The sequence below is a fragment of the Salvelinus fontinalis genome, unplaced genomic scaffold (assembly GCF_029448725.1).
Source record: "Salvelinus fontinalis isolate EN_2023a unplaced genomic scaffold, ASM2944872v1 scaffold_0662, whole genome shotgun sequence".
NCBI lineage: Eukaryota > Metazoa > Chordata > Actinopteri > Salmoniformes > Salmonidae > Salvelinus > Salvelinus fontinalis.
Window position 1 is genome coordinate 19,207 of NW_026600871.1, and position 25,442 is coordinate 44,648.

Sequence of the window (25,442 nt, forward strand, 5' to 3'; positions counted from 1 at the left end):
CCCCAGATCGTCCATCCGGTTCTCCTGATTTCCAACTGGCCCTGCAAAAACACTCTGAGCTCCCCAGACACCTCCTCCCATTGGTGGATGGCCAGGCAGGAAGTAGAAAAGGGCCGTCGATTGGTTCAGACGGGTGTCCCCGTCCATGTTATCCCCGGGTGACAGGGCGTAATCCCTGAGGCTGAGCCTAAATCCGGGTTGTCCCCACCTGCTCCCTCCCTCCCCCCCTCCTGCTGTCCATCTACCTGGCCAGGGTGAGAGAAGAGATAGGAACAGTTAAAGAGAGTGTCTGGAAAGCAGATTTGTATTGCCACGAGAGTCAACATGGTGGGTCCAGGTCTATTTTAGTGTAACAGTGCCAGGGCGGGGAGAAAGTCCTTGCTTAGTAGGCTGTCCATGTACAGACTGTCTTAGCTGCAGCACAGCAGGCAGCTCCCTATAGCCAGGCAGAGACTGAGGCAGACAGTGCATGAACAAGCTCAGCATTTAGCTGTCCCTTATCTGCAGAGGGACCCTAGCCTCATACAACATCATACAATGTGTTTTTGGCATTATTGCTGTCTATGGAATATCTAAACTGTGATTACCCAGGTCTGTACTATTCAGAATAAATATCAGTTCTGTGTAGGATCCAAATAACATTATATTTGGTTATATCCAACTAGTGAGGTCATGAGACAAACATACGCCGACAACATGCAACCGGTCAAGAGAAGCTGAAATGGAATGCATCATTTCCAATCCTGATCCACACAACACTGTTTGAGACCAATACAGCATCATTTCCAATCCTGATCCACACAACACTGTTTGAGACCAATACAGCATCATTTCCAATCCTGATCCACACAACACTGTTTGAGACCAATACAGCATCATTTCCAATCCTGATCCACACAACACTGTTTGAGACCAATACAGCATCATTTCCCTCACAATACAACACTGTTGGAGACCAATCCAGCATCATTTCCCTCACAATACAACACTGTTGGAGACCAATCCAGCATCATTTCCCTCACAATACAACACTGTTTGAGACCAATACAGCATCATTTCCAATCCTGATCCACACAACACTGTTTGAGACCAATACAGCATCATTTCCCTCACAATACAACACTGTTTGAGACCAATACAGCATCATTTCCCTCACAATACAACACTGTTTGAGACTAATACAGCATCATTTCCAATCCTGATCCACACAACACTGTTTGAGACCAATACAGCATCATTTCCAATCCTGATCCACACAACACTGTTTGAGACCAATACAGCATCATTTCCAATCCTGATCCACACAACACTGTTTGAGACCAATACAGCATCATTTCCAATCCTGATCCACACAACACTGTTTGAGACCAATACAGCATCATTTCCAATCCTGATCCACACAACACTGTTTGAGACCAATACAGCATCATTTCCAATCCTGATCCACACAACACTGTTTGAGACCAATACAGCATCATTTCCAATCCTGATCCACACAACACTGTTTGAGACCAATACAGCATCATTTCCAATCCTGATCCACACAACACTGTTTGAGACCAATACAGCATCATTTCCAATCCTGATCCACACAACACTGTTTGAGACTAATACAGCATCATTTCCAATCCTGATCCACACAACACTGTTTGAGACCAATACAGCATCATTTCCCTCACAATACAACACTGTTTGAGACCAATACAGCATAATTTCCCTCACAATACAACACTGTTTGAGACTAATACAGCATCATTTCCCTCACAATACAACACTGTTTGAGACCAATACAGCATCATTTCCCTCACAATACAACACTGTTGGAGACCAATACAGCATCATTTCCCTCACAATACAACACTGTTGGAGACCAATCCAGCATCATTTCCCTCACAATACAACACTGTTTGAGACCAATACAGCATCATTTCCTCACAATACAACACTGTTTAAGACCAATACAGCATAATTTCTCTCACAATACAACACTGTTGGAGACCAATACAGCATCATTTCCCTCACAATACAACACTGTTTGAGACCAATACAGCATCATTTCTCTCACAATATAAAGAGGCTACTTGAGGCAGTGGGGGTTACCATGGAAACCTGGACCAGGGCTTAAGAGTTGCGATGGCTTCAGAGTTGATCCTATCTGAACCATATTCTTCTCACAGAGAACGTTTGTTGTGGAACTAGGATAGGAATTCACATCCCCTCTTTCAAGTAAGTAGGAACACTTGGCAGAATCTAAAGAGGGGAGGGACTTTTTGGCCTTTAAAGCCCCAATCAGGAGTTTATGTTTCAGCCTGACGGCAGCCCCACCAGGGGCAGACAGTCCATGAGCACAACATAATAGTTGAAACTTACTTTGAAGCTGTAGACTACATCGCTTGTTTCCAAAGACAACAAAATGAAACACATAAACAATGGTGCAATGGTACCTTTAATGCAGGGTTCTGATATGATGAGACGGCTGTACGAAGGTCAAAAGGCATTTCTAAGTTATATTCTTCAAGAATTAACAGTTGAAATGGCCATTGAACAGCAGGAAATATTCCAAATTGTGAGACCTTAAGAAGACCACCATGACTAGCTCTACGGATAGTCTGATGCCTCTGAATAAACGATATCCGGAGAACGCAATATGAGAGAGTTAATGGCTGCGTCCCATTTAGTGCACTACTATGGCACTAAATAGAGAATAGTGTGCCATTTGGGATGCATCCAATGTGGTGTCATGATAAACGGAGGGTATGGTGACGTTGGACCAACAACAGACTGGTAAATGTCACGACGGCCGTCACACGTGTTCACCGCCTGTCTGTTCAAACTGAATGAAGGATACAGATCCCCGGCATTGTTGCCTCCCAGCCTTTCATCCTTATTGGATGCTCTGCCCTTTGGGACGGCATTACCTGTGAAGCGCTCAGCCTACATTCTTATACTCAGAAGAGCAAACCAGCAACAACCACAACTGAGAAACTGACACTAGGAAAATAACACTGGATGTATTGGCTAATAAAAGTAATTTCTGTCATTTACCAGCCTACATCCCAGAGCTGTATAGAGGTCTAGGTACTATCAATATCACTGCAACCATCTACCTTCATATACTCAAAGCAGGGTTTTTTATTATTATGGTTCTATCCCAGAATGATTTCCTTTTGTGCAACGACTGGTTAGCCAGTTGTAGAAGTCCCCCCGACCGCACCACTCAGGTCTCTTTTGAGAGAAGTGTTGCTTGTTCTGATAGAATGCAGACACATTTGATTTGAAAGGTGCTCTAGAATGAGTAGAGAAAACATGTTGTTTTTCCTTTTAGCTTCTGCTCCCCCTGGTGGTAGATAATGGAACATCCCAGAAGGAAAGTAGTGTAGGATGAACTATTTTTGACATTTGGAGGGTAAAAACCTTCCCAAGCCACCTTAAAACACAACCATGCCTTGTCATATACAAGTCTCAAATAAAAACATCAGATCCTTTTGCTTAGAGCATTGGTAACCTCTGGGCTTCCCGTGGTATATGCTTCAACCCTGAAGGTTGCATGGTGCCTAGCAGAGCCCATCAACCTCCAGAGGACACTGTGGTTCAGGAATATTGAGGTTAGTACAGAGGTTGAGAGACACCTGACCCTGGGTCTGTGCTTAGAGGGCAACGTGTGCCTGGAAGAAGAAGGTGGTCTTACCATGGGTGTAGCTGAGCCCTGGGCTGAGGGAAGAGGGGCTGGCGAGGTGATCTCTGCTGGGGGTGTGGAGGCTCCCATCCTTCTCCTTCTTCTCCTCTCGCTCCTTCTCCTCCCTCTTCTCTCGCTCCTTCTCCTCCCTCTTCTCCTCCCTCTTCTCTCGCTCCTTCTCCTCCCTCTTCTCCTCCCTCTTCTCTCGCTCCTTCTCCTCCCTCTTCTCTCGCTCCTTCTCCTCCCTCTTCTCTCGCTCCTTCTCCTCCCTCTTCTCTCGCTCCTTCTCCTCCCTCTTCTCTCGCTCCTTCTCCTCCCTCTTCTCCTCCCTCTTCTCTCGCTCCTTCTCCTCCCTCTTCTGTCGCTCCTTCTCCTTCTCTCGCTCCTTTTCCTCCCTCTTCTCTCGCTCCTTCCCCTGGCTTCGCTGGCTCATCCTCCCTGGGGTCAATAGGACGGGGTCATCACTGGGAATTAAGGCAGCTGGAAAAGCGAGAAAGAAAGAGAGAGAGAGAGAAAGAGAGAGAGAGGGAGAAAAGGGAAAGGGAGAGAGAGAGAGGGGGGGAGAGAGTGAGGGGGAGAAAAGGGAAAGCGAGAGAGAGGGAGAAAAGGGAGAGAGAGAGAGGGAGAAAAGGGAGAGAGAGAGTGAGAGGGAGAAAAGGGAAAGAGAGAGAGGGGGGGAGAAAAGGGAAATAGAGAGAGAGAGTGAGAAAAGGGTGAGAGAGAGAGAGATATTCATTTCTATCTGCTGACCAACAGGCTGAGCAGCAGAGGTTCTCCTCCCTCACTGGTGATGACAGATGATGACTACACGGTGCCCTCTAGTGGCACGGCTGCAAAGATTCCATCTAACGAGGAGTCGGGTGAAGTTGCCCCTAGAGTTGCATTTCCCCACTAACGGTTAAGGTGATCCTAGATCTGTACCTAGTGAAAACGTCACCCTGCAGCATTAAAATATAATAATACAGAGAATATCTCAGTATAGTACGAACACTTCTTAACTCTATGGCTAAGGGTTAACTAGATTTGGTTTAGTGTATGTGAAGCACATACAGCATATTTAATTAATAACATCCTAGGTAGAGAACACATTGTGCCTAGTAGCACCCTTAAAGGGAAAATCCACTGAGAAACCATCTAGTAGCGCTCTTAAAGGGAAAATCCAGAGAAACGATCTAGTAGCGCTCTTAAAGGGGAAATCCAGAGAAACTATCTAGTAGCGCTCTTAAAGGGAAAATCCACTGAGAAACCATCTAGTAGCGCTCTTAAAGGGAAAATCCACTGAGAAACTATCTAGTAGCGCTCTTAAAGGGAAAATCCACTGAGAAACTATCTAGTAGCGCTCTTAAAGGGAAAATCCAGAGAAACGATCTAGTAGCGCTCTTAAAGGGAAAATCCACTGAGAAACTATCTAGTAGCACACTTAAAGGGAAAATCCACTGAGAAACTATCTAGTAGCGCTCTTAAAGGGAAAATCCACTGAGAAACGATCTAGTAGCGCCCTTAAAGGGAAAATCCACGGAGAAACGATCTAGTAGCACCCTTAAAGGGAAAATCCACGGAGAAACTATCCAGTAGCACCCTTAAAGGGAAAATCCACTGAGAAACGATCTAGTAGCGCTCTTAAAGGGAAAATCCACTGAGAAACGATCTAGTAGCGCTCTTAAAGGGAAAATCCACTGAGAAACTATCTAGTAGCACTCTTAAAGGGAATATCCACTGAGAAACTATCTAGTAGCGCTCTTAAAGGGAAAATCCACTGAGAAACTATCTAGTAGCGCTCTTAAAGGGAAAATGCACAGAGAAACCATCTATTAGCGCTCTTAAAGGGAAAAAGCACAGAGAAACCATCTATTAGCGCTCTTAAAGGGGAAATGCAGAGAAACCATCTAGTAGCGCCCTTAAAGGGAAAATCCACTGAGAAACTATCTAGTAGCGCTCTTAAAGGGAAAATCCACTGAGAAACTATCTAGTAGCACCCTTAAAGAGAAAATCCACTGAGAAACGATCTAGTAGCGCTCTTAAAGGGAAAATCCACTGAGAAACTATCCAGTAGCGCCCTTAAAGGGAAAATCCACTGAGAAACGATCTAGTAGCGCTCTTAAAGGGAAAATCCACTGAGAAACTATCTAGTAGCGCACTTAAAGGGAAAATCCACTGAGAAACGATCTAGTAGCACCCTTAAAGGGAAAATCCACTGAGAAACGATCTAGTAGCGCTCTTAAAGGGAAAATCCACTGAGAAACTATCTAGTAGCGCTCTTAAAGGGAAAATCCACTGAGAAACTATCTAGTAGCGCTCTTAAAGGGAAAATCCACTGAGAAACTATCCAGTAGCGCCCTTAAAGGGAAAATCCACTGAGAAACGATCTAGTAGCGCTCTTAAAGGGAAAATCCACTGAGAAACTATCTAGTAGCGCACTTAAAGGGAAAATCCACTGAGAAACTATCTAGTAGCGCTCTTAAAGGGAAAATCCACTGAGAAACGATCTAGTAGCGCTCTTAAAGGGAAAATCCACTGAGAAACTATCTAGTAGCGCTCTTAAAGGGAAAATCCACTGAGAAACGATCTAGTAGCACCCTTAAAGGGAAAATCCACTGAGAAACGATCTAGTAGCGCCCTTAAAGGGAAAATCCACTGAGAAACTATCTAGTAGCGCTCTTAAAGGGAAAATCCACTGAGAAACTATCTAGTAGCGCTCTTAAAGGGAAAATCCACTGAGAAACTATCTAGTAGCGCACTTAAAGGGAAAATCCACTGAGAAACTATCTAGTAGCACCCTTAAAGGGAAAATCCACTGAGAAACTATCTAGTAGCGCACTTAAAGGGAAAATCCACTGAGAAACGATCTAGTAGCGCTCTTAAAGGGAAAATGCACAGAGAAACCATCTATTAGCGCTCTTAAAGGGGAAATGCACAGAGAAACCATCTAGTAGCGCCCTTAAAGGGAAAATTCACTCTAAGGTTTCCAGTGAGTCTTAGTGCAGCAGTCTACTGTTACAGTGAAGCAGTCAATAAGGTTTCCAGTGAATCTTAGTGCAGCAGTCTACTGTTACAGTGAAGCAGTCTACTGTTACAGTGCAGCAGTCTACTGTTACAGTGAAGCAGTCAATAAGGTTTCCAGTGAGTCTTAGTGCAGCAGTCTACTGTTACAGTCCACCAGTCAATAAGGTTTCCAGTGAGTCTTAGTGCAGCAGTCTACTGTTACAGTGAAGCAGTCTACTGTTACAGTCCACCAGTCAATAAGGTTTCCAGTGAGTCTTAGTGAAGCAGTCTACTGTTACAGTCCACCAGTCAATAAGGTTTCCAGTGAATCTTAGTGAAGCAGTCTACTGTTACAGTGCAGCAGTCTACTGTTACAGTGAAGCAGTCAATAAGGTTTCCAGTGAGTCTTAGTGCAGCAGTCTACTGTTACAGTGCAGCAGTCTACTGTTACAGTGAAGCAGTCAATAAGGTTTCCAGTGAATCTTGGTGCAGCAGTCTACTGTTACAGTGAAGCAGTCAATAAGGTTTCCAGTGAGTCTTAGTGCAGCAGTCTACTGTTACAGTGAAGCAGTCAATAAGGTTTCCAGTGAATCTTAGTGCAGCAGTCTACTGTTACAGTGAAGCAGTCAATAAGGTTTCCAGTGAGTCTTAGTGCAGCAGTCTACTGTTACAGTGCAGCAGTCTACTGTTACAGTGAAGCAGTCAATAAGGTTTCCAGTGAGTCTTAGTGCAGCAGTCTACTGTTACAGTGCAGCAGTCTACTGTTACAGTGAAGCAGTCAATAAGGTTTCCAGTGAATCTTAGTGCAGCAGTCTACTGTTACAGTGAAGCAGTCAATAAGGTTTCCAGTGAGTCTTAGTGCAGCAGTCTACTGTTACAGTGCAGCAGTCTACTGTTACAGTGAAGCAGTCAATAAGGTTTCCAGTGAGTCTTAGTGCAGCAGTCTACTGTTACAGTGCAGCAGTCTACTGTTACAGCGAAGCAGTCAATAAGGTTTCCAGTGAATCTTGGTGCAGCAGTCTACTGTTACAGTGAAGCAGTCAATAAGGTTTCCAGTGAGTCTTAGTGCAGCAGTCTACTGTTACAGTGAAGCAGTCAATAAGGTTTCCAGTGAATCTTGGTGCAGCAGTCTACTGTTACAGTGCAGCAGTCTACCGTTACAGTCCACAAGTTAATAAGGTTTCCAGTGAATCTTGGTGCAGCAGTCTACTGTTACAGTGAAGCAGTCAATAAGGTTTCCAGTGAGTCTTAATGCAGCAGTCTACTGTTACAGTGAAGCAGTCTACTGTTACAGTGAAGCAGTCAATAAGGTTTCCAGTGAATCTTGGTGCAGCAGTCTACTGTTACAGTGAAGCAGTCAATAAGGTTTCCAGTGAGTCTTAATGCAGCAGTCTACTGTTACAGTGAAGCAGTCTACTGTTACAGTCCACCAGTCAATAAGATTTCCAGTCAGTCTTAGTGAAGCAGCCTACTGTTACAGTGAGGCAGTCTACTGTTACAGTGAAGCAGTCAATAAGGTTTCCAGTGAGTCTTAATGCAGCAGTCTACTGTTACAGTGAGGCAGTCTACTGTTACAGTGAAGCAGTCAATAAGGTTTCCAGTGAGTCTTAATGCAGCAGTCTACTGTTACAGTGCACCAGTCGGCAGGTAAGGGTGCTCTCGAGCAGCTACATGTTCTTTACAATTCGGCCATCAGATTTGCCACCAATGCTCTTTATAGGACACATCACCCCACTCTCTACTCCTCTGTAAACTGCTCATCTCTGTATAACAGTCGCAATGCCACCCCTAGGAAACTCAACGCCATCCCTAGGAAAGTCAACGCCTTCACTGAGAAAGTCAACGCCTTCACTGAGAAAGTCAACGCCTTCACTGAGAAAGTCAACGCCTTCACTGAGAAAGTCAACGCCTTCACTGAGAAAGTCAACGCCTTCACTGAGAAAGTCAACGCCTTCACTGAGAAAGTCAACGCCTTCACTGAGAAAGTCAACGCCTTCACTAAGAAAGTCAACGCCTTCACTAAGAAAGTCAACGCCATACGGGACACAGCCAGCCGTAGGCCTAGATAGTGAACTCAACAACTGCAAGTGACATTTCAGTGAGTCAGTGACTATTGGAAATATTGTGGCTCACCAAAACAGGGCACTGTAGAACCGTAAAGCTAGTGTGAAACTAGATCAGCACTGCTCAGCCATACATGTGATGAACAATATCAGAGTTACAGACAACTTTCACCCACTCCAAACTTCAGCCTACCCAGAGAAATCCTTTCCTATAACTTGGAATTCATGACATCCATTTAAGATAAACACAAACTACTGGCTACTGTAATACGACCTTCCAATGCATCCCTGTCCTATTGAGGTGTTGAGTTGGAGGACGTGAGCCTGTTGCCCCCTGTGAGCATTCTCACCCCTGCCTCACCCCTAATCTCCCGCCTCCTCACCCCTTCCTGTCCCTTCCAAAGGTCAGTGGCTTACCTGATGTGGTGGGGTGCTCTCTGATCTCTGCATGGAGCTGGTATGGGGAAGGGTGCGGACAGGCAGACAGAGATGGGGGAGAGAGAGAGAGAGATGGATGAGAGAGCGAGAGATGGGTGAGAGAGAGAGATGGGGAGCGAGAGAGGTGGGGAGCGAGAGAGGTGGGGAGCGAGAGAGATGGGGAGCGAGAGAGATGGGGAGCGAGAGAGATGGGGAGCGAGAGAGATGGGGAGCGAGAGAGATGGGGAGCAAGAGAGATGGGGAGCGAGAGAGATGGGGAGCGAGAGAGAGATGGGTGAGAGAGAGAGAGATGGGTGAGAGAGCGAGAGATGGGTGAGAGAGAGAGATGGGGAGCGAGAGAGGTGGGGAGCGAGAGCGAGATGGGGAGAGAGAGATGGGTGAGAGAGAGAGAGGGCAGAAAGAGGGGGAAAGAGGGAGGGAGGTAGGGAGTCCATCCAGGTAGTCAAGTGGCCAAGGTGACCAGAGTGATGTTGGTCAGTTTGTGTGCAGCAGTGGTGGTGGTGAAGGACACAGCAGCAGAAACAGAGGATGATGAAAAAGAAGAAGACAAAAGACAAAAAAAGAGAACAGACGTTAGTAAAAAATAAATAAACACAACACCCTACTGAACACACCATACTGACAACACCAAACTGACAACAGACCACAACACCATACTGACAGCACCATACTGACAACAGACCACAACACCATACTGACAACAGACCACAACACCATACTGACAACATCATACTGACAGCACCATACTGACAACACCATACTGACAACACCATACTGACAACACCATACTGACAACAGACCACAACACCATACTGACAACACCCTACTGACAGCACCATACTGACAACAGACCACAACACCATACTGACAACACCCTACTGACAGCACCATACTGACAACACCATACTGACAACAGACCACAACACCATACTGACAACACCATACTGACAACAGATCACAACACCATACTGACAACACCACACTGACAACAGATCCCAACACCACACTGACAACAGATCCCAACACCATACTGACAACAGACCACAACACCCTACTGACAACACCCAACTGACAACACCATACTGACAACAGACCAAAACACCATACTGACAAACGACCACAACACCCTACTGACAATACCATACTGACAACAGACCACAACACCCTACTGACAGCACCATACTGACAACACCATACTGACAACAGACCACAACACCATACTGACAACACCATACTGACAACAGACCACAACACCATACTGACAACACCATACTGACAACACCCTACTGACAAGAGACCACAACACCCTACTGACAAAACCATACTGACAACAGACCACAGCACCATACTGACAACACCATACTGACAACAGACCACAACACCATACTGACAACACCATACTGACAACAGACCACAAAACCATACTGACAACAGACCACAACACCACACTGACAACAGACCACAACACCACACAACACCACACTGACAACAGTTCACAACACCATACTGACAACAGACCACAACACTCTACTGACAACACCATACTGACAACAGACCACAACACCATACTGACAACAGACCACAACACCCTACTGACAACACCATACGGACAACAGACCACAACACCCTACTGACAGCACCATACTGACAACAGACCACAACACTACACTGACAGCACCATACTGACAACAGACCACAACACCATACTGACAACACCACACTGACAACAGACCACAACACCACACAGACCACAACACCATTCTGACAACCGACCACAACATCACACTGACAACCAACCACAACATCACACTGACAACAGACCACAACATCACATTGACAACAAATCACAACACCACATTGACAACAGACAACACCACACTGACAGCACCATACTGACAACAGACCACAACACCATACTGACAACACCATACTGACAACAGACCACAACACCATACTGACAACAGACCAAAACACCATACTGACACCAGACCAAAACACCATACTGACACCAGACCAAAACACCATACTGACAACAGACCAAAACACCATACTGACAACAGACCAAAACACCATACTGACAACAGACCAAAACACCATACTGACAACAGACCAAAACACCCTACTGACAACAGACCACAACACCCTACTGACAACAGACCACAACACCCTACTGACAACACCATACTGACAACAGACCACAGCACCATACTGACAACAGACCACAACACCATACTGACAACAGACCACAACACCATACTGACAACAGACCACAACACCCTACTGATAACAGACCACAACACCATACGGACAACAGACCACAACACCCTACTGACAGCACCATACTGACAACAGACCACAACACCATACTGACAACAGACCACAACACCATACTGACAACAGACCACAACACCATACTAACAACAGACCACAGCACCACACTGACAACAGATCACAACACAACACCACACTGACAACAGACCACAACACCATACTGACAACACCATACAGGCAACAGATCACAACACCATACAGGCAACAGATCACAACACCATACTGACAACACCCTACTGACACCATACTGAAAACAGATCACAACACCATACTGACAACAGACCACAACACCATACTGACAACAACACACTGACAACAGACTACAACACCACACTGACAACAACACCATACTGACAACACCATACAGGCAACAGATCACAACACTACACTGACAACAGACCACAACACCATACTGACAACACCACACTGACAACAGACTACAACACCACACTGACAACAGACTACAACACCACACTGACAACAGACTACAACACCACACTGACAACAGATCACAACACCACACTGACAACAGACCAAAACACCACTGACAACACCATACTGACAACACCATACTGACAGCAGACCACAGCACCATAGTGACAACAGACCACAATACCCTACTGACAACAGACCACAACACCATACTGACAACACCATACTGACAACAGACTACAACACCACACTGACAACAGATCACAACACCACACTGACAGCAGACCACAGCACCATAGTGACAACAGACCACAACACCATACTGACAGCAGACCCCAACACCATACTGACAACATCATACTGACAACAGATCACAACACCATACTGACAACACCATACTGACAACAGACCACAACACCATACTGACAACACCATACTGACAACAGACCACAACACCACACTGACAACACCATACTGACAACAGACCACAACACCACACTGACAACACCATACAGGCAACAGATCACAACACCATACAGGCAACACCATACAGGCAACAGATCACAACACCATACAGGCAACACCATACTGACAGCAGACCCCAACACCATACTGACAACATCATACTGACAACAGATCACAACACCATACTGACAACACCATACTGACAACAGACCACAACACCACACTGACAACACCATACAGGCAACAGATCACAACACCATACAGGCAACACCATACAGGCAACAGATCACAACACCATACTGACAACACCACACTGACAACAGACCACAACACCACTGACAACACCATACTGACAACAGACCACAACACCACACTGACAACAGATCACAACACCACACTGACAGCAGACCACAACACCATACTGACAACATCATACTGACAACAGACCACAACACCATACTGACAACAGACCACAACACCATACTGACAACACCACACTGACAACAGACCACAACACCATACTGACAACAGACCACAGCACCATACTGACAACAGATCACAACACCACACTGACAACATCATACTGACAACAGACCACAACACCATACTGACAACAGACTACAACACCACACTGACAACATCATACTGACAACAGACCACAACACCATACTGACAACATCATACTGACAACAGACCACAACACCATACTGACAACAGACCACAACACCATACTGACAACACCACACTGACAACAGACCACAACACCATACTGACAAAAGCAGGGTGACTGAATGGATGAGGAGGAGGAGTCTGCTCAGGTCACCAGAAGGGGTGGGGTAACATAACACCCAGTGACAAATGAACATATGCACGCACACACACCAGTGGCGCCGACCACAATCCACACACACCGGGAGCAGCCTGGATTAGCAGAGATTACAGGAGTACCAGGGATGAGGGGGGATCATCCAGAGACAACACACAGCACTGGGTGGGCGGGTTGAGCGTGTCTCCCGCTAAGCACCAATCGCCCCCCCCCATCCCCGCCCGTCAAGAGAACAAATAGCAACCGGTGCATTCCATTGGCTCTGGCCTCAGGGAGAGGCCACAGCTGTGCTGTAATAGGTTGAGAGTATGTACACTGAGGCTGTGTTCCTAATGGCATCCCATTACCATTATAGAACACTATTGTTGACCAGGACCCATACAAGGAGAGCTGATTAGAGAAAGGCGAGGGGTGGATCAGCTTTGATTAATAAAGCTTTAGAGGCAAGCGGCCTTAGATTGGCTTTTTAATTCAATCAAAGCTGACTGAGCGGTGAGTACATTGTCTCTCTGCAGCTCAATATGTTTTGCTACATGGTCAGTCCCATCAACTACCTGTTTAGCGATAAAGCACAAGGCCAGCTAAGACGAGTTCAAAGGACATCTTGTGGTTAATGATAGCGTTATAGAGAGGGGTGATGAATGATACATTAGAGAGAGGGGTGATGGATGATACAGTTATAGAGAGAGGAGTGATGGATGATACAGTTATAGAGAGGGGTGATGGATGATACAGTTATAGAGAGGGGTGATGGATGATACAGTTATAGAGAGAGGAGTGATGGATGATACAGTTATAGAGAGGGGTGATGGATGATACAGTTATAGAGAGGGGTGATGGATGATACAGTTATAGAGAGAGGAGTGATGGATGATACAGTTAGAGAGAGGGCTGATGGATGATACAGTTATAGAGAGGAGTGATGGATGATACAGTTATAGAGAAGGGTGATGGATGATACAGTTATAGAGAGGGGTGATGGATGATACAGTTATAGAGAGGGGTGATGGATGATACAGTTATAGAGAGGGGTGATGGATGATACAGTTATAGAGAGGGGTGATGGATGATACAGTTATAGAGAGGGGTGATGGATGATACAGTTATAGAGAGGGGTGATGGATGATACAGTTATAGAGAGAGGTGATGGATGATACAGTTATAGAGAGGAGTGATGGATGATACAGTTATAGAGAGGAGTGAAGGATGATACAGTTATAGAGAGGGGTGATGGATGATACAGTTATAGAGAGGGGTGATGGATGATACAGTTATAGAGAGGGGTGATGGATGATACAGTTATAGAGAGGAGTGAAGGATGATACAGTTATAGAGAGGGGTGATGGATGATACAGTTATAGAGAGGAGTGATGGATGATACAGTTATAGAGAGGGGTGATGGATGATACAGTTATAGAGAGGGGTGATGGATGATACAGTTATAGAGAGAGGTGATGGATGATACAGTTATAGAGAGGAGTGATGGATGATACAGTTATAGAGAGGAGTGAAGGATGATACAGTTATAGAGAGGGGTGATGGATGATACAGTTAGAGAGAGGAGTGATGGATGATACAGTTAGAGAGAGGAGTGATGGATGATACAGTTATAGAGAGAGGAGTGATGGATGATACAGTTATAGAGAGAGGAGTGATGGATGATACAGTTATAGAGAGAGGAGTGATGGATGATACAGTTAGAGAGAGGAGTGATGGATGATACAGTTAGAGAGAGGAGTGATGGATGATACAGTTAGAGAGGTGATGGATGATACAGTTATAGAGAGGGGTGATGGATGATACAGTTAGAGAGAGGGGTGATGGATGATACAGTTAGAGAGAGGGGTGATGGATGATACAGTTAGAGAGAGGGGTGATGGATGATACAGTTAGAGAGAGGGGTGATGGATGATACAGTTAGAGAGAGGGGTGATGGATGATACAGTTATAGAGAGGTGATGGATGATACAGTTATAGAGAGGGGTGATGGATGATACAGTTATAGAGAGGGGTGATGGATGATATAGTTATAGAGAGGTGATGGATGATACAGTTATAGAGAGGGGTGATGGATGATACAGTTATAGAGAGGGGTGATGTATGATACAGTTATAGAGAGGGGTGATGGATGATACAGTTAGAGAGAGGGGTGATGGATGATACAGTTAGAGAGAGGGGTGATGGATGATACAGTTATAGAGAGAGGAGTGAGGGATGATACAGTTATAAAGAGGGGTGATGGATGATACAGTTAGAGAGAGGTGATGGATGATACAGTTATAGAGAGGTGATGGATGATACAGTTATAGAGAGGGGTGATGGATGATACAGTTAGAGAGAGGAGTGATGGATGATACAGTTAGAGAGAGGAGTGATGGATGAAACAGTTATAGAGAGGAGTGATGGATGATACAGTTATAGAGAGGAGTGATGATGATACAGTTATAGAGAGGGGTGATGGATGATACAGTTATAGAGAGGGGTGATGGATGATACAGTTATAGAGAGAGGAGTGATGGATGATACAGTTAGAGAGAGGAGTGATGGATGATACAGTTAGAGAGAGGAGTGATGGATGATACAGTTATAGAGAGGAGTGATGGATGATACAGTTATAGAGAGGGGTGATGGATGATACAGTTATAGAGAGGGGTGATGGATGATACAGTTATAGAGAGGAGTGATGGATAATACAGTTATAGAGAGGAGTGATGGATGATACAGTTATAGAGAGGGGTGATGGATGATACAGTTATAGAGAGGGGTGATGGATGATATAGTTATAGAGAGGTGATGGATGATACAGTTATAGAGAGGGGTGATGGATGATACAGTTATAGAGAGGGGTGATGGATGATACAGTTATAGAGAGGGGTGATGGATGATACAGTTAGAGAGAGGGGTGATGGATGATACAGTTAGAGAGAGGGGTGATGGATGATACAGTTATAGAGAGAGGAGTGAGGGATGATACAGTTATAAAGAGGGGTGATGGATGATACAGTTAGAGAGAGGTGATGGATGATACAGTTATAGAGAGGTGATGGATGATACAGTTATAGAGAGGGGTGATGGATGATACAGTTAGAGAGAGGAGTGATGGATGATACAGTTAGAGAGAGGAGTGATGGATGATACAGTTAGAGAGAGGAGTGATGGATGAAACAGTTATAGAGAGGAGTGATGGATGATACAGTTATAGAGAGGAGTGATGGATGATACAGTTATAGAGAGGGGTGATGGATGATACAGTTATAGAGAGGGGTGATGGATGATACAGTTATAGAGAGGGGTGATGGATGATACAGTTATAGAGAGAGGAGTGATGGATGATACAGTTAGAGAGAGGAGTGATGGATGATACAGTTAGAGAGAGGAGTGATGGATGATACAGTTATAGAGAGGAGTGATGGATGATACAGTTATAGAGAGGGGTGATGGATGATACAGTTATAGAGAGGGGTGATGGATGATACAGTTATAGAGAGGAGTGATGGATAATACAGTTATAGAGAGGAGTGATGGATGATACAGTTATAGAGAGGGGTGATGGATGATACAGTTATAGAGAGGGGTGATGGATGATACAGTTAGAGAGGGGTGATGGATGATACAGTTAGAGAGAGGAGTGATGGATGATACAGTTAGAGAGAGGAGTGATGGATGATACAGTTATAGAGAGGGGTGATGGATGATACAGTTATAGAGAGAGGAGTGATGGATGATACAGTTAGAGAGAGGAGTGATGGATGATACAGTTAGAGAGGTGATGGATGATACAGTTAGAGAGGTGATGGATGATACAGTTAGAGAGAGGAGTGATGGATGATACAGTTAGAGAGAGGGGTGATGGATGATACAGTTAGAGAGAGGAGTGATGGATGATACAGTTATAGAGAGGAGTGATGGATGATACAGTTAGAGAGAGGGGTGATGGATGATACAGTTAGAGAGGAGTGATGGATGATACAGTTAGAGAGAAGGGTGATGGATGATACAGTTAGAGAGAGGGGTGATGGATGATACAGTTATAGAGAGGAGTGATGGATGATACAGTTAGAGAGAGGAGTGATGGATGATACAGTTATAGAGAGGGGTGATGGATGATACAGTTATAGGGAGTTGTGATGGATGATTAATTCAGAGAGAGGAGTGATGGATGACACCGTTAGAGAGAGGGGTGATGGATGATTCATTCAGAGAGAGGGGTGATGGATGATTCATTAAGAGAGAGGAGTGATGGATGATTCATTTAGAGAGAGGGGTGATGGATGATTCATTCAGAGAGAGGGGTGATGGATGATTCATTAAGAGAGAGGAGTGATGGATGATTCATTTAGAGAGAGGGGTGATGGATGATACAGTTATAGGGAGTTGTGATGCATGATTAATTTAGAGAAAGGGGTGATGGATGATACAGTTATAGGGAGTTGTGATGGATGATTAATTTAGAGAGAGGGGTGATGGATGATTCATTTAGAGAGAGGGGTGATGGATGATACAGTTATAGGGAGTTGTGATGGATGATTAATTTAGAGAGAGGGGTGATGGATAGATCACAGATACACATCTGCTTGCCTTGGCACCTTGTCAAACACTTCCTCTGACTTGTTTCCAGTTTAAAAAGCCATTAAGAACTTGGTGGAAAAACAGATTTCTCAATATAGACTATCACAGGGGTCTGGGGGAACATCATGACCCGGGTCACGTTTATGAGGCACGAAACGGAAGAAAACAGTCCGCAACAAAGTTTAAACGGGTAGTAGCACCTAAACTTGTCCAATAAGACATTTATCGTTTGTTGTTTTCCGATGAAAAACGTTTTGCTACGGGGTTCCCTAATGAACACCATCGTAACTTCCATTCTAATCAGACATGAAATAGGAAATTAGAATCTCTCTGAACCGACCACATCAGACAACGATCCATACTAAACAAGGACAGAACTTTATCAACTGAAACACTTCCCATTCACATAACACTTTATGCAAGGCAATGTCCCAAATGGCACCCTATTCTCTATATAGTGCCCTATTCTCTATATAATTGCTCCAGGGTCACCGTTGATGATGGCTGACCCTGGCCGTGACCCTACTCTCCAAGGGTGTCTTATACGCAATTCACACATGCGTATAATACACACGTGTGAAACAGGACAAATATCAGCACCCACCAAATGATTATTATTAGCAGTATTATTTTTATTATTATTAGTAGTAGTATTATTATTATTACTATTACTATTATTATTATTACTAACACCGTTAGCTCTATATAAATAACACCGTGGGCTCTATATAAATAACACTGCGGGCTCTATATAAATAACACCATGGGCTCTATATAAACAACGCTGCGGGCTCTATATAAATAACACTGTGGGCTCTATATAAATAACACTGTGGGCTCTATATACATAACACTGTGGGCTCTATATACATAACACTGTGGGCTCTATATACATAACACTGTGGGCTCTATATACATAACACTGTGGGCTCTACATAAATAACACTGTGGGCTCTATATAAATAACACTGTGGGCTCTATATAAATAACACTGTGGGCTCTATATACATAACACTGTGGGCTCTATATACATAACACTGTGGGCTCTACATAAATAACACTGTGGGCTCTATATACATAACACTGTGGGCTCTATATAAATAAGCTCATGGTGTTGCCAATGTATTCAGATCCCATATGTACAATACAACAGGCCTGACACTGTCAATGCACTACAGTATATGAGTAATCCACAATAGACCCATTACATCTGTCTAGAATCACACCCCATCTCATTCTGAAGTGAAAGCTTGTTCCTGCCTGATATGATGTGAGAGAGAAAACATGAAAGCCATATTTTCCCAGACACAGTGCCATTTTCTTTGTCTGTTTTTTGAGCTTTCATCTGAAGAGGGAGAGGGGGGGGGGGGTTCAGTGACCGCCAGGGGAGAAAAGAAATGTTAAAAATAGTACTGAGTCCAAAATGGCACTCTATTTTATATATAGTGCACTACTTTTGACCAGGATCCATATGGAAGTGCACTATAAGTAGTGCACTATAAAGGGAGTAGGGTGCCTTTTAGAGAAAGTGGGTTAGGATGCGGAACCAAGATTTCCCTGCAGAGACAAGCAGAATAACAACATTCTGTGCCGACACTGACAGATGCCAAATTAAATACTGAATAAAGTCAGGTGTTAACCCCATCAGTCCAGAGATGCCAAATTAAATACTGAATAAAGTCAGGTGTTAACCCCATCAGTCCAGAGATGCCAAATTAAATACTGAATAAAGTCAGGTGTTAACCCCATCAGTCCAGAGATGCCAAATTATATATTAAATAAAGTCAGTTGTTAACTCCATCAGTCCAGAGATGCCAAATTAAATATTAAATAAAGTCAGTTGTTAACCCCATCAGTCCAGAGATGCCAAATTATATATTAAATAAAGTCAGTTGCTAACCCCATCAGTCCAGAGATGCCAAATTATATATTAAATAAAGTCAGTTGTTAACCCCATCAGTCCAGAGATGCCAAATTATATATTAAATAAAGTCAGTTGCTAACCCCATCAGTCCAGAGATGCCAAATTATATATTAAATAAAGTCAGTTGTTAACCCCATCAGTCCAGAGATGCCAAATTATATATTAAATAAAGTCAGTTGTTAACCCCATCAGTCCAGAGATGCCAAATTATATATTAAATAAAGTCAGTTGTTAACCCTATCAGTCCAGAAATGCCAAATTAAATATTAAATAAAGTCAGTTGTTAACCCCATCAGTCCAGAGATGCCAAATTAAATATTAAATAAAGTCAGGTGTTAACCCCATCAGTCCAGAGATGCCAAATTAAATATTAAATAAAGTCAGTTGTTAACCCCATCAGTCCAGAGATGCCAAATTAAATATTAAATAAAGTCAGGTGTTAACCCCATCAGTCCAGAGATGCCAAATTAAATATTAAATAAAGTCAGGTGTTAACCCTGAGACCCCAGAAAACAAATCTGCTTTTCATTAATCTGCATGTCCAGCCATTATATACTGAAAAAATATATAAATGCAACAATTTCAAAGATTTTACTGAGTTACAGTTCATATAAGAAAATCAGTCAATTGAAATAAATTCATTAGGTCCTAATCTATGGATTTCACATGACTGGGAAGGGGCGTAGCCATGGGTGGGCCTGGGAGAGCATAGACCCACCCACTGGGGAGCCAGGCCCAGCAAATCAGAGTGTGATTTTCCCACACAAATACTCCTGTTACACGTGATCTGCAGTTGAGGCCGGTTGGAAGTACTGCCAAATTCTCTAAAACGGCATTAGAGGCAGCTCATGGTAGATACATTAACATTAAATTCTCTGGCAACAGCTCTGGTGGACATTCCTGCAGCCAGCATTCCAATTGCATGCTCCCTCAAAACTTGAGACATCTGTGGCATTGTGTTGTGTGACAAAACTTCACATTTTAAATTGGTCTTTTATTGTCCCCAGCACAAGGTGCACCTGTGTAATGAGCATGCTGTTTAATCAGCTTCTTGATATGCCACACCTGTCAGGTGGATGGATTATCTTGGCAAAGGAGAAATGCTCACTAACATGGATGTAAACAAATTTGGGCACAACATTTGAGAGAAATACGCTTTTTGTGCGTATGGAACATTTCTGGGATTTTCTTTTCTCCAGCTCATGAAACATGGTACCAACACTTTACATGTTGCATTTATATTTTTATTCAGTGTATTTAGCATCAAAATGAAGTGTTTAACAACAACAACATCTCAGGAGAACCAGGGATACATGTAAAACACTTTGGCAAACAGTTCCATTCATGAGTTTTATTGACCAAGAAACAATTTAAAAAACAAGGTCTGCCAAAGCAAAAAAGACAAAATATGAATTTATATGAATGCTGTAAGTACAGAAATTGTTTTCTCAGTGGGAAATTAATATCCAACTAGCCAGTGACAACTGTGTGGAGTTTGTGACAGCAACTATGTGAGCTTATTACAGTATTATAGACAGTATGTCCTGGGATTTCCTATGATCTTCTATGTAGAAGAACCCATTACCTTCTAATTACTCGTGTAGCTTGTGAGCATCATAGAGCAAAACATGTTACATCTGCGTGTTCGTGAGATTCCTTTTCATAGATAGCTACAAACTATTAAAAGCTCAAACCATTCAGACTCCATAGATGGTTCTGTAAAAAGATCTTGTCTCACAAACACCGCTCTAGCTCAGCCCCCATTAATCAGACTCATTAACGGTTGGTACGAATGGATGCAGAAGAAAGTTACTAATCCAATAGCACCCAGAAGTCTGTAGCTTTAAAAGGGGTTAGAAGTCCAAATGGCGCCGGCGTCGCGGTGGGACTCATTGGGTTAACCTTTTTGTTAGGATTTATCATCTACTGAAATGCAGCAAATAAGAGAGTGATATTGAAGAATTACTGAGCAGAGTTTCCCCTCAGTACAGATCTAGGATCAGCTTCCCCTCCCCCAATTACCATAAATATTAATTAAAAACTGACCCAAGATCAGTGTCTAGGCCTGGGGACAACGTTACCTTACTGATGAAAACAGTATCATCTCTACCTGTGCTGTTGCTTCAGGAGACTATTTAGACACATTCCTGTAGCTTCTAGCCTGTTTTATCTTCCATCACAGCATTTTCTTTACACTTTCCATTTCATCCCGATGTGTAGCCTAGCATTTTCCCAAGCACAGGGAGAGAGTGAACATCTCAGGGCTTAGGCTTGAACGGTCTTCCTCCATCCTGCCCCAGAACAAATGAACAGGCACTTGTGTGAGACAGAACGCCATGGCATATTACATCATGTTTAAACATGACTCGGAGCACATCTCTGACCCATTTCCCTTGGTTCACTATGATCACCCACTGAGGCATCTTTCCACTGTATCTTAAGGATTCACATCTTTTCTGACAGCCAAGTCTAGTGATTTTACAACAACACAGAGATGATCCACAGACAGTGTGAGAGGTAGTCTTTAATGTCACGCTGTAAGATGTTCATACCGTCAAGGATAGGGCCGACAACAAAAAGGTAAACAATTGACTAATGTAAACAATAGGGTGATATAAACAATAGAGCGAGGTAAACAGAGTGAGGTAAACAATAGAGCGATGTAAACAGAGCGATGTAAACAGAGCGAGGTAAACAATAGAGCGAGGTAAACAATAGAGCGAGGTAAACAATAGAGCGAGGTAAACAATAGAGCGAGGTAAACAATAGAGCGAGGTAAACAATAGAGCGAGGTAAACAATAGAGCGAGGTAAACAATAGAGCGAGGTAAACAATAGAGCGAGGTAAACAATAGAGCGAGGTAAACATGGAGCGAGGTAAACATGGAGCGAGGTAAACATGGAGCGAGGTAAACAATAGAGCGAGGTAAACAATAGAGCGGGGTAAACAATAGAGCGGGGTAAACAATAGAGCGGGGTAAACAATAGAGCGGGGTAAACAATAGAGCGGGGTAAACAATAGAGCGAGGTAAACAATAGAGCGAGGTAAACAATAGAGCGAGGTAAACAATAGAGCGAGGTAAACATGGAGCGAGGTAAACATGGAGCGAGGTAAACATGGAGCGAGGTAAACATGGAGCGAGGTAAACAATAGAGCGAGGTAAACAATAGAGCGGGGTAAACAATAGAGCGGGGTAAACAATAGAGCGGGGTAAACAATAGAGCGGGGTAAACAATAGAGCGGGGTAAACAATAGAGCGAGGTAAACAATAGAGCGAGGTAAACAATAGAGCGAGGTAAACAATAGAGCGAGGTAAACATGGAGCGAGGTAAACATGGAGCGAGGTAAACATGGAGCGAGGTAAACAATAGAGCGGGGTAAACAATAGAGCGGGGTAAACAATAGAGCGGGGTAAACAATAGAGCGGGGTAAACAATAGAGCGAGGTAAACAATAGAGCGAGGTAAACATGGAGCGAGGTAAACATGGAGCGAGGTAAACATGGAGCGAGGTAAACATGGAGCGAGGTAAACATGGAGCGAGGTAAACATGGAGCGAGGTAAACAATAGAGCGAGGTAAACAATAGAGCGAGGTAAACATGGAGCGAGGTAAACATGGAGCGAGGTAAACATGGAGCGAGGTAAACAATAGAGCGAGGTAAACAATAGAGCGAGGTAAACAATAGAGCGAGGTAAACAATAGAGCGGGGTAAACAATAGAGCGGGGTAAACAATAGAGCGGGGTAAACAATAGAGCGGGGTAAACAATAGAGCGGGGTAAACAATAGAGCGAGGTAAACAATAGAGCGGGGTAAACAATAGAGCGGGGTAAACAATAGAGCGAGGTAAACAATAGAGCGAGGTAAACAATAGAGCGGGGTAAACAATAGAGCGGGGTAAACAATAGAGCGACATAAACAATAGAGTCATGTAAACAATGATGGTGTCAACAATGGTGATGTAAACTTGAAGTGATGTGGCCTATTGCACTATTCATATGAATGTTATTGTCCATCATTCAGTCTTTATGTATTGTGTCTTTAGTTTTTTTTCTTTGACCCCCTGATGGGATGATAATGTTGATCTAATCTAAGGATTGATACGTCCCACCCGATTTCCTTCCTTTATAGTGCACTTTGTGGGGAATAGTGTGGCATTTGGGACAAAGCCATTGTATAATCGTCTTAGACTACCCACGGCGGACCGTCCAATGACACACCCCTCACTCTCATCAGCAGTGGCCCAGGATGCACCCTATCTCCTATATAGTGCACTATTTATATATGGGCCTGGTCAGAAGTAGTCCAAACACTGGGAATAGGATGAAAAAGGGAGAAGGAAAGCGAGAGAAAGAGAGAGAAACGGAAGGAATATTTCTAGTTCTTCTCTGTAGGAAGAGAGATCAAATGAAGCTTTAGAGGTGCGGGGAAGGTCAAAGGATGCGCTAGATTCGCTAGCAACACAGAATGCTACACCCAGCAGACTGCAGAGTCATCAGCAGCTGTTTGCTACGGCAGAGCCCAGTGAGAGTGATAGGGCATGGCTACTCTTCCTCTCAGGGGCTGTGTACAAGTTAGCGGTGTGTGTGTGTGTGTGTGTGTGTGTGTGCAAGGCCAGAGGAGCATCCATCTTACTCAGCCAGTGTTGTGTGGCGTTTCTTCATATCGGCCAATGGTTTGTTGTGTGGTTGATGTATTGTAACGTAGATAACTTGGGCCGTAACATATTTGGGGCTCTTCCAGGATCAAGGAAACTAAACACAAGTCATTTGTCAGATGTTTATCAGGCACCATTACTGTGCATGCTCCGGGTTTAAGTTTCTCTTTGGTACAAATCTAGGATCAGTGTCCCCTCCCCCAATTCGAACCTTAACCATAAGTGGGGAAAATGCAAAACTGACCCAAGATTAGCGTCTTCACTCAACAACTAGCGTGCACCCTATCCAGAGCAGGGATACCTAACAAGGCTGTATGGCTCAGGATGAAACACAGAAAGGCTTGGTTCACTTCCCGTCTCTCTCATTCCAACATGTCACTAAACACGTCTAAAATGACAAAAGAAGAGGTTCTAATAAAATGGTCATGTGCTTTAGTTTCTGAGTGTCTGGAAACCCCAGAGGCCCTGGCTTTTCTCATGCCTCTGAACGGAGGACTCAGTCATCAAATGCCTGCAGCCAGGCCAGCCAGATAGTGTTCCCCTCTGGGTTGGTGTCATTAATGTGTAATGAACTTCCTGTAAACATTCCTGGACAAGGAGGCAGTAAGGCCAGCAGCACAACTTGTACTTGTTGTTAGTGTACTGCTTTCAGAGGCTGGTGAGGGGAGGACAGCTCGTAATAATGTCTGGAATGGAGGGATCGCAACATTATCAAACACATGGAAACCATCTGAAGGACTCGTCCTGATGTGGCTTGTAGAAAGACATTTCTGACAAAGTGTTTTTCATTTGGTTAATCAGTAGCGGTGCTGCTCGCCAAAGTCAAAATAGCTTGTTATTGTCGCCGTTAATGTCCTTGTTGTTTGATAGCATGCTATATTTTCTGGGAGATTGTAGGAGTCATGTGAGAGAGAGTGAGAGAGAGGTTTCTTAGGGACTGGAGAGTGCCCGCGGGTGAGAGTGTGAGATTGATGTACATTCCCGTGACCCTGCTGGTCAGGTTTCCACCGCCTGCTCCGATTGAATGTTCTGAACGTCACGTTGGTTGGGGGACTATCGACCCTATCTATCCCAGGATCCT

The 25,442-nt window shown here is 44.0% G+C and overlaps 1 protein-coding gene across 1 annotated transcript in view; it reads right to left on the reverse strand.

Moving 5' to 3' along the window:
* Positions 1–1,962: 1,962 nt before the first annotated feature.
* LOC129846946 (putative uncharacterized protein DDB_G0271982) overlaps positions 1,963–25,442 on the reverse strand; it is a 70,997-nt gene continuing 47,517 nt past the window's right edge. Inside the window, exons 3-4 of the mRNA XM_055914760.1 lie at positions 9,139–9,175; positions 1,963–4,156 (exon numbers count right to left, since the gene is read on the reverse strand). Of these exons, the coding sequence (XP_055770735.1) occupies positions 3,648–4,156; positions 9,139–9,175 (546 nt within the window). The 3' untranslated portion in view covers positions 1,963–3,647. The remainder of the gene's footprint in view (positions 4,157–9,138; positions 9,176–25,442) is intronic.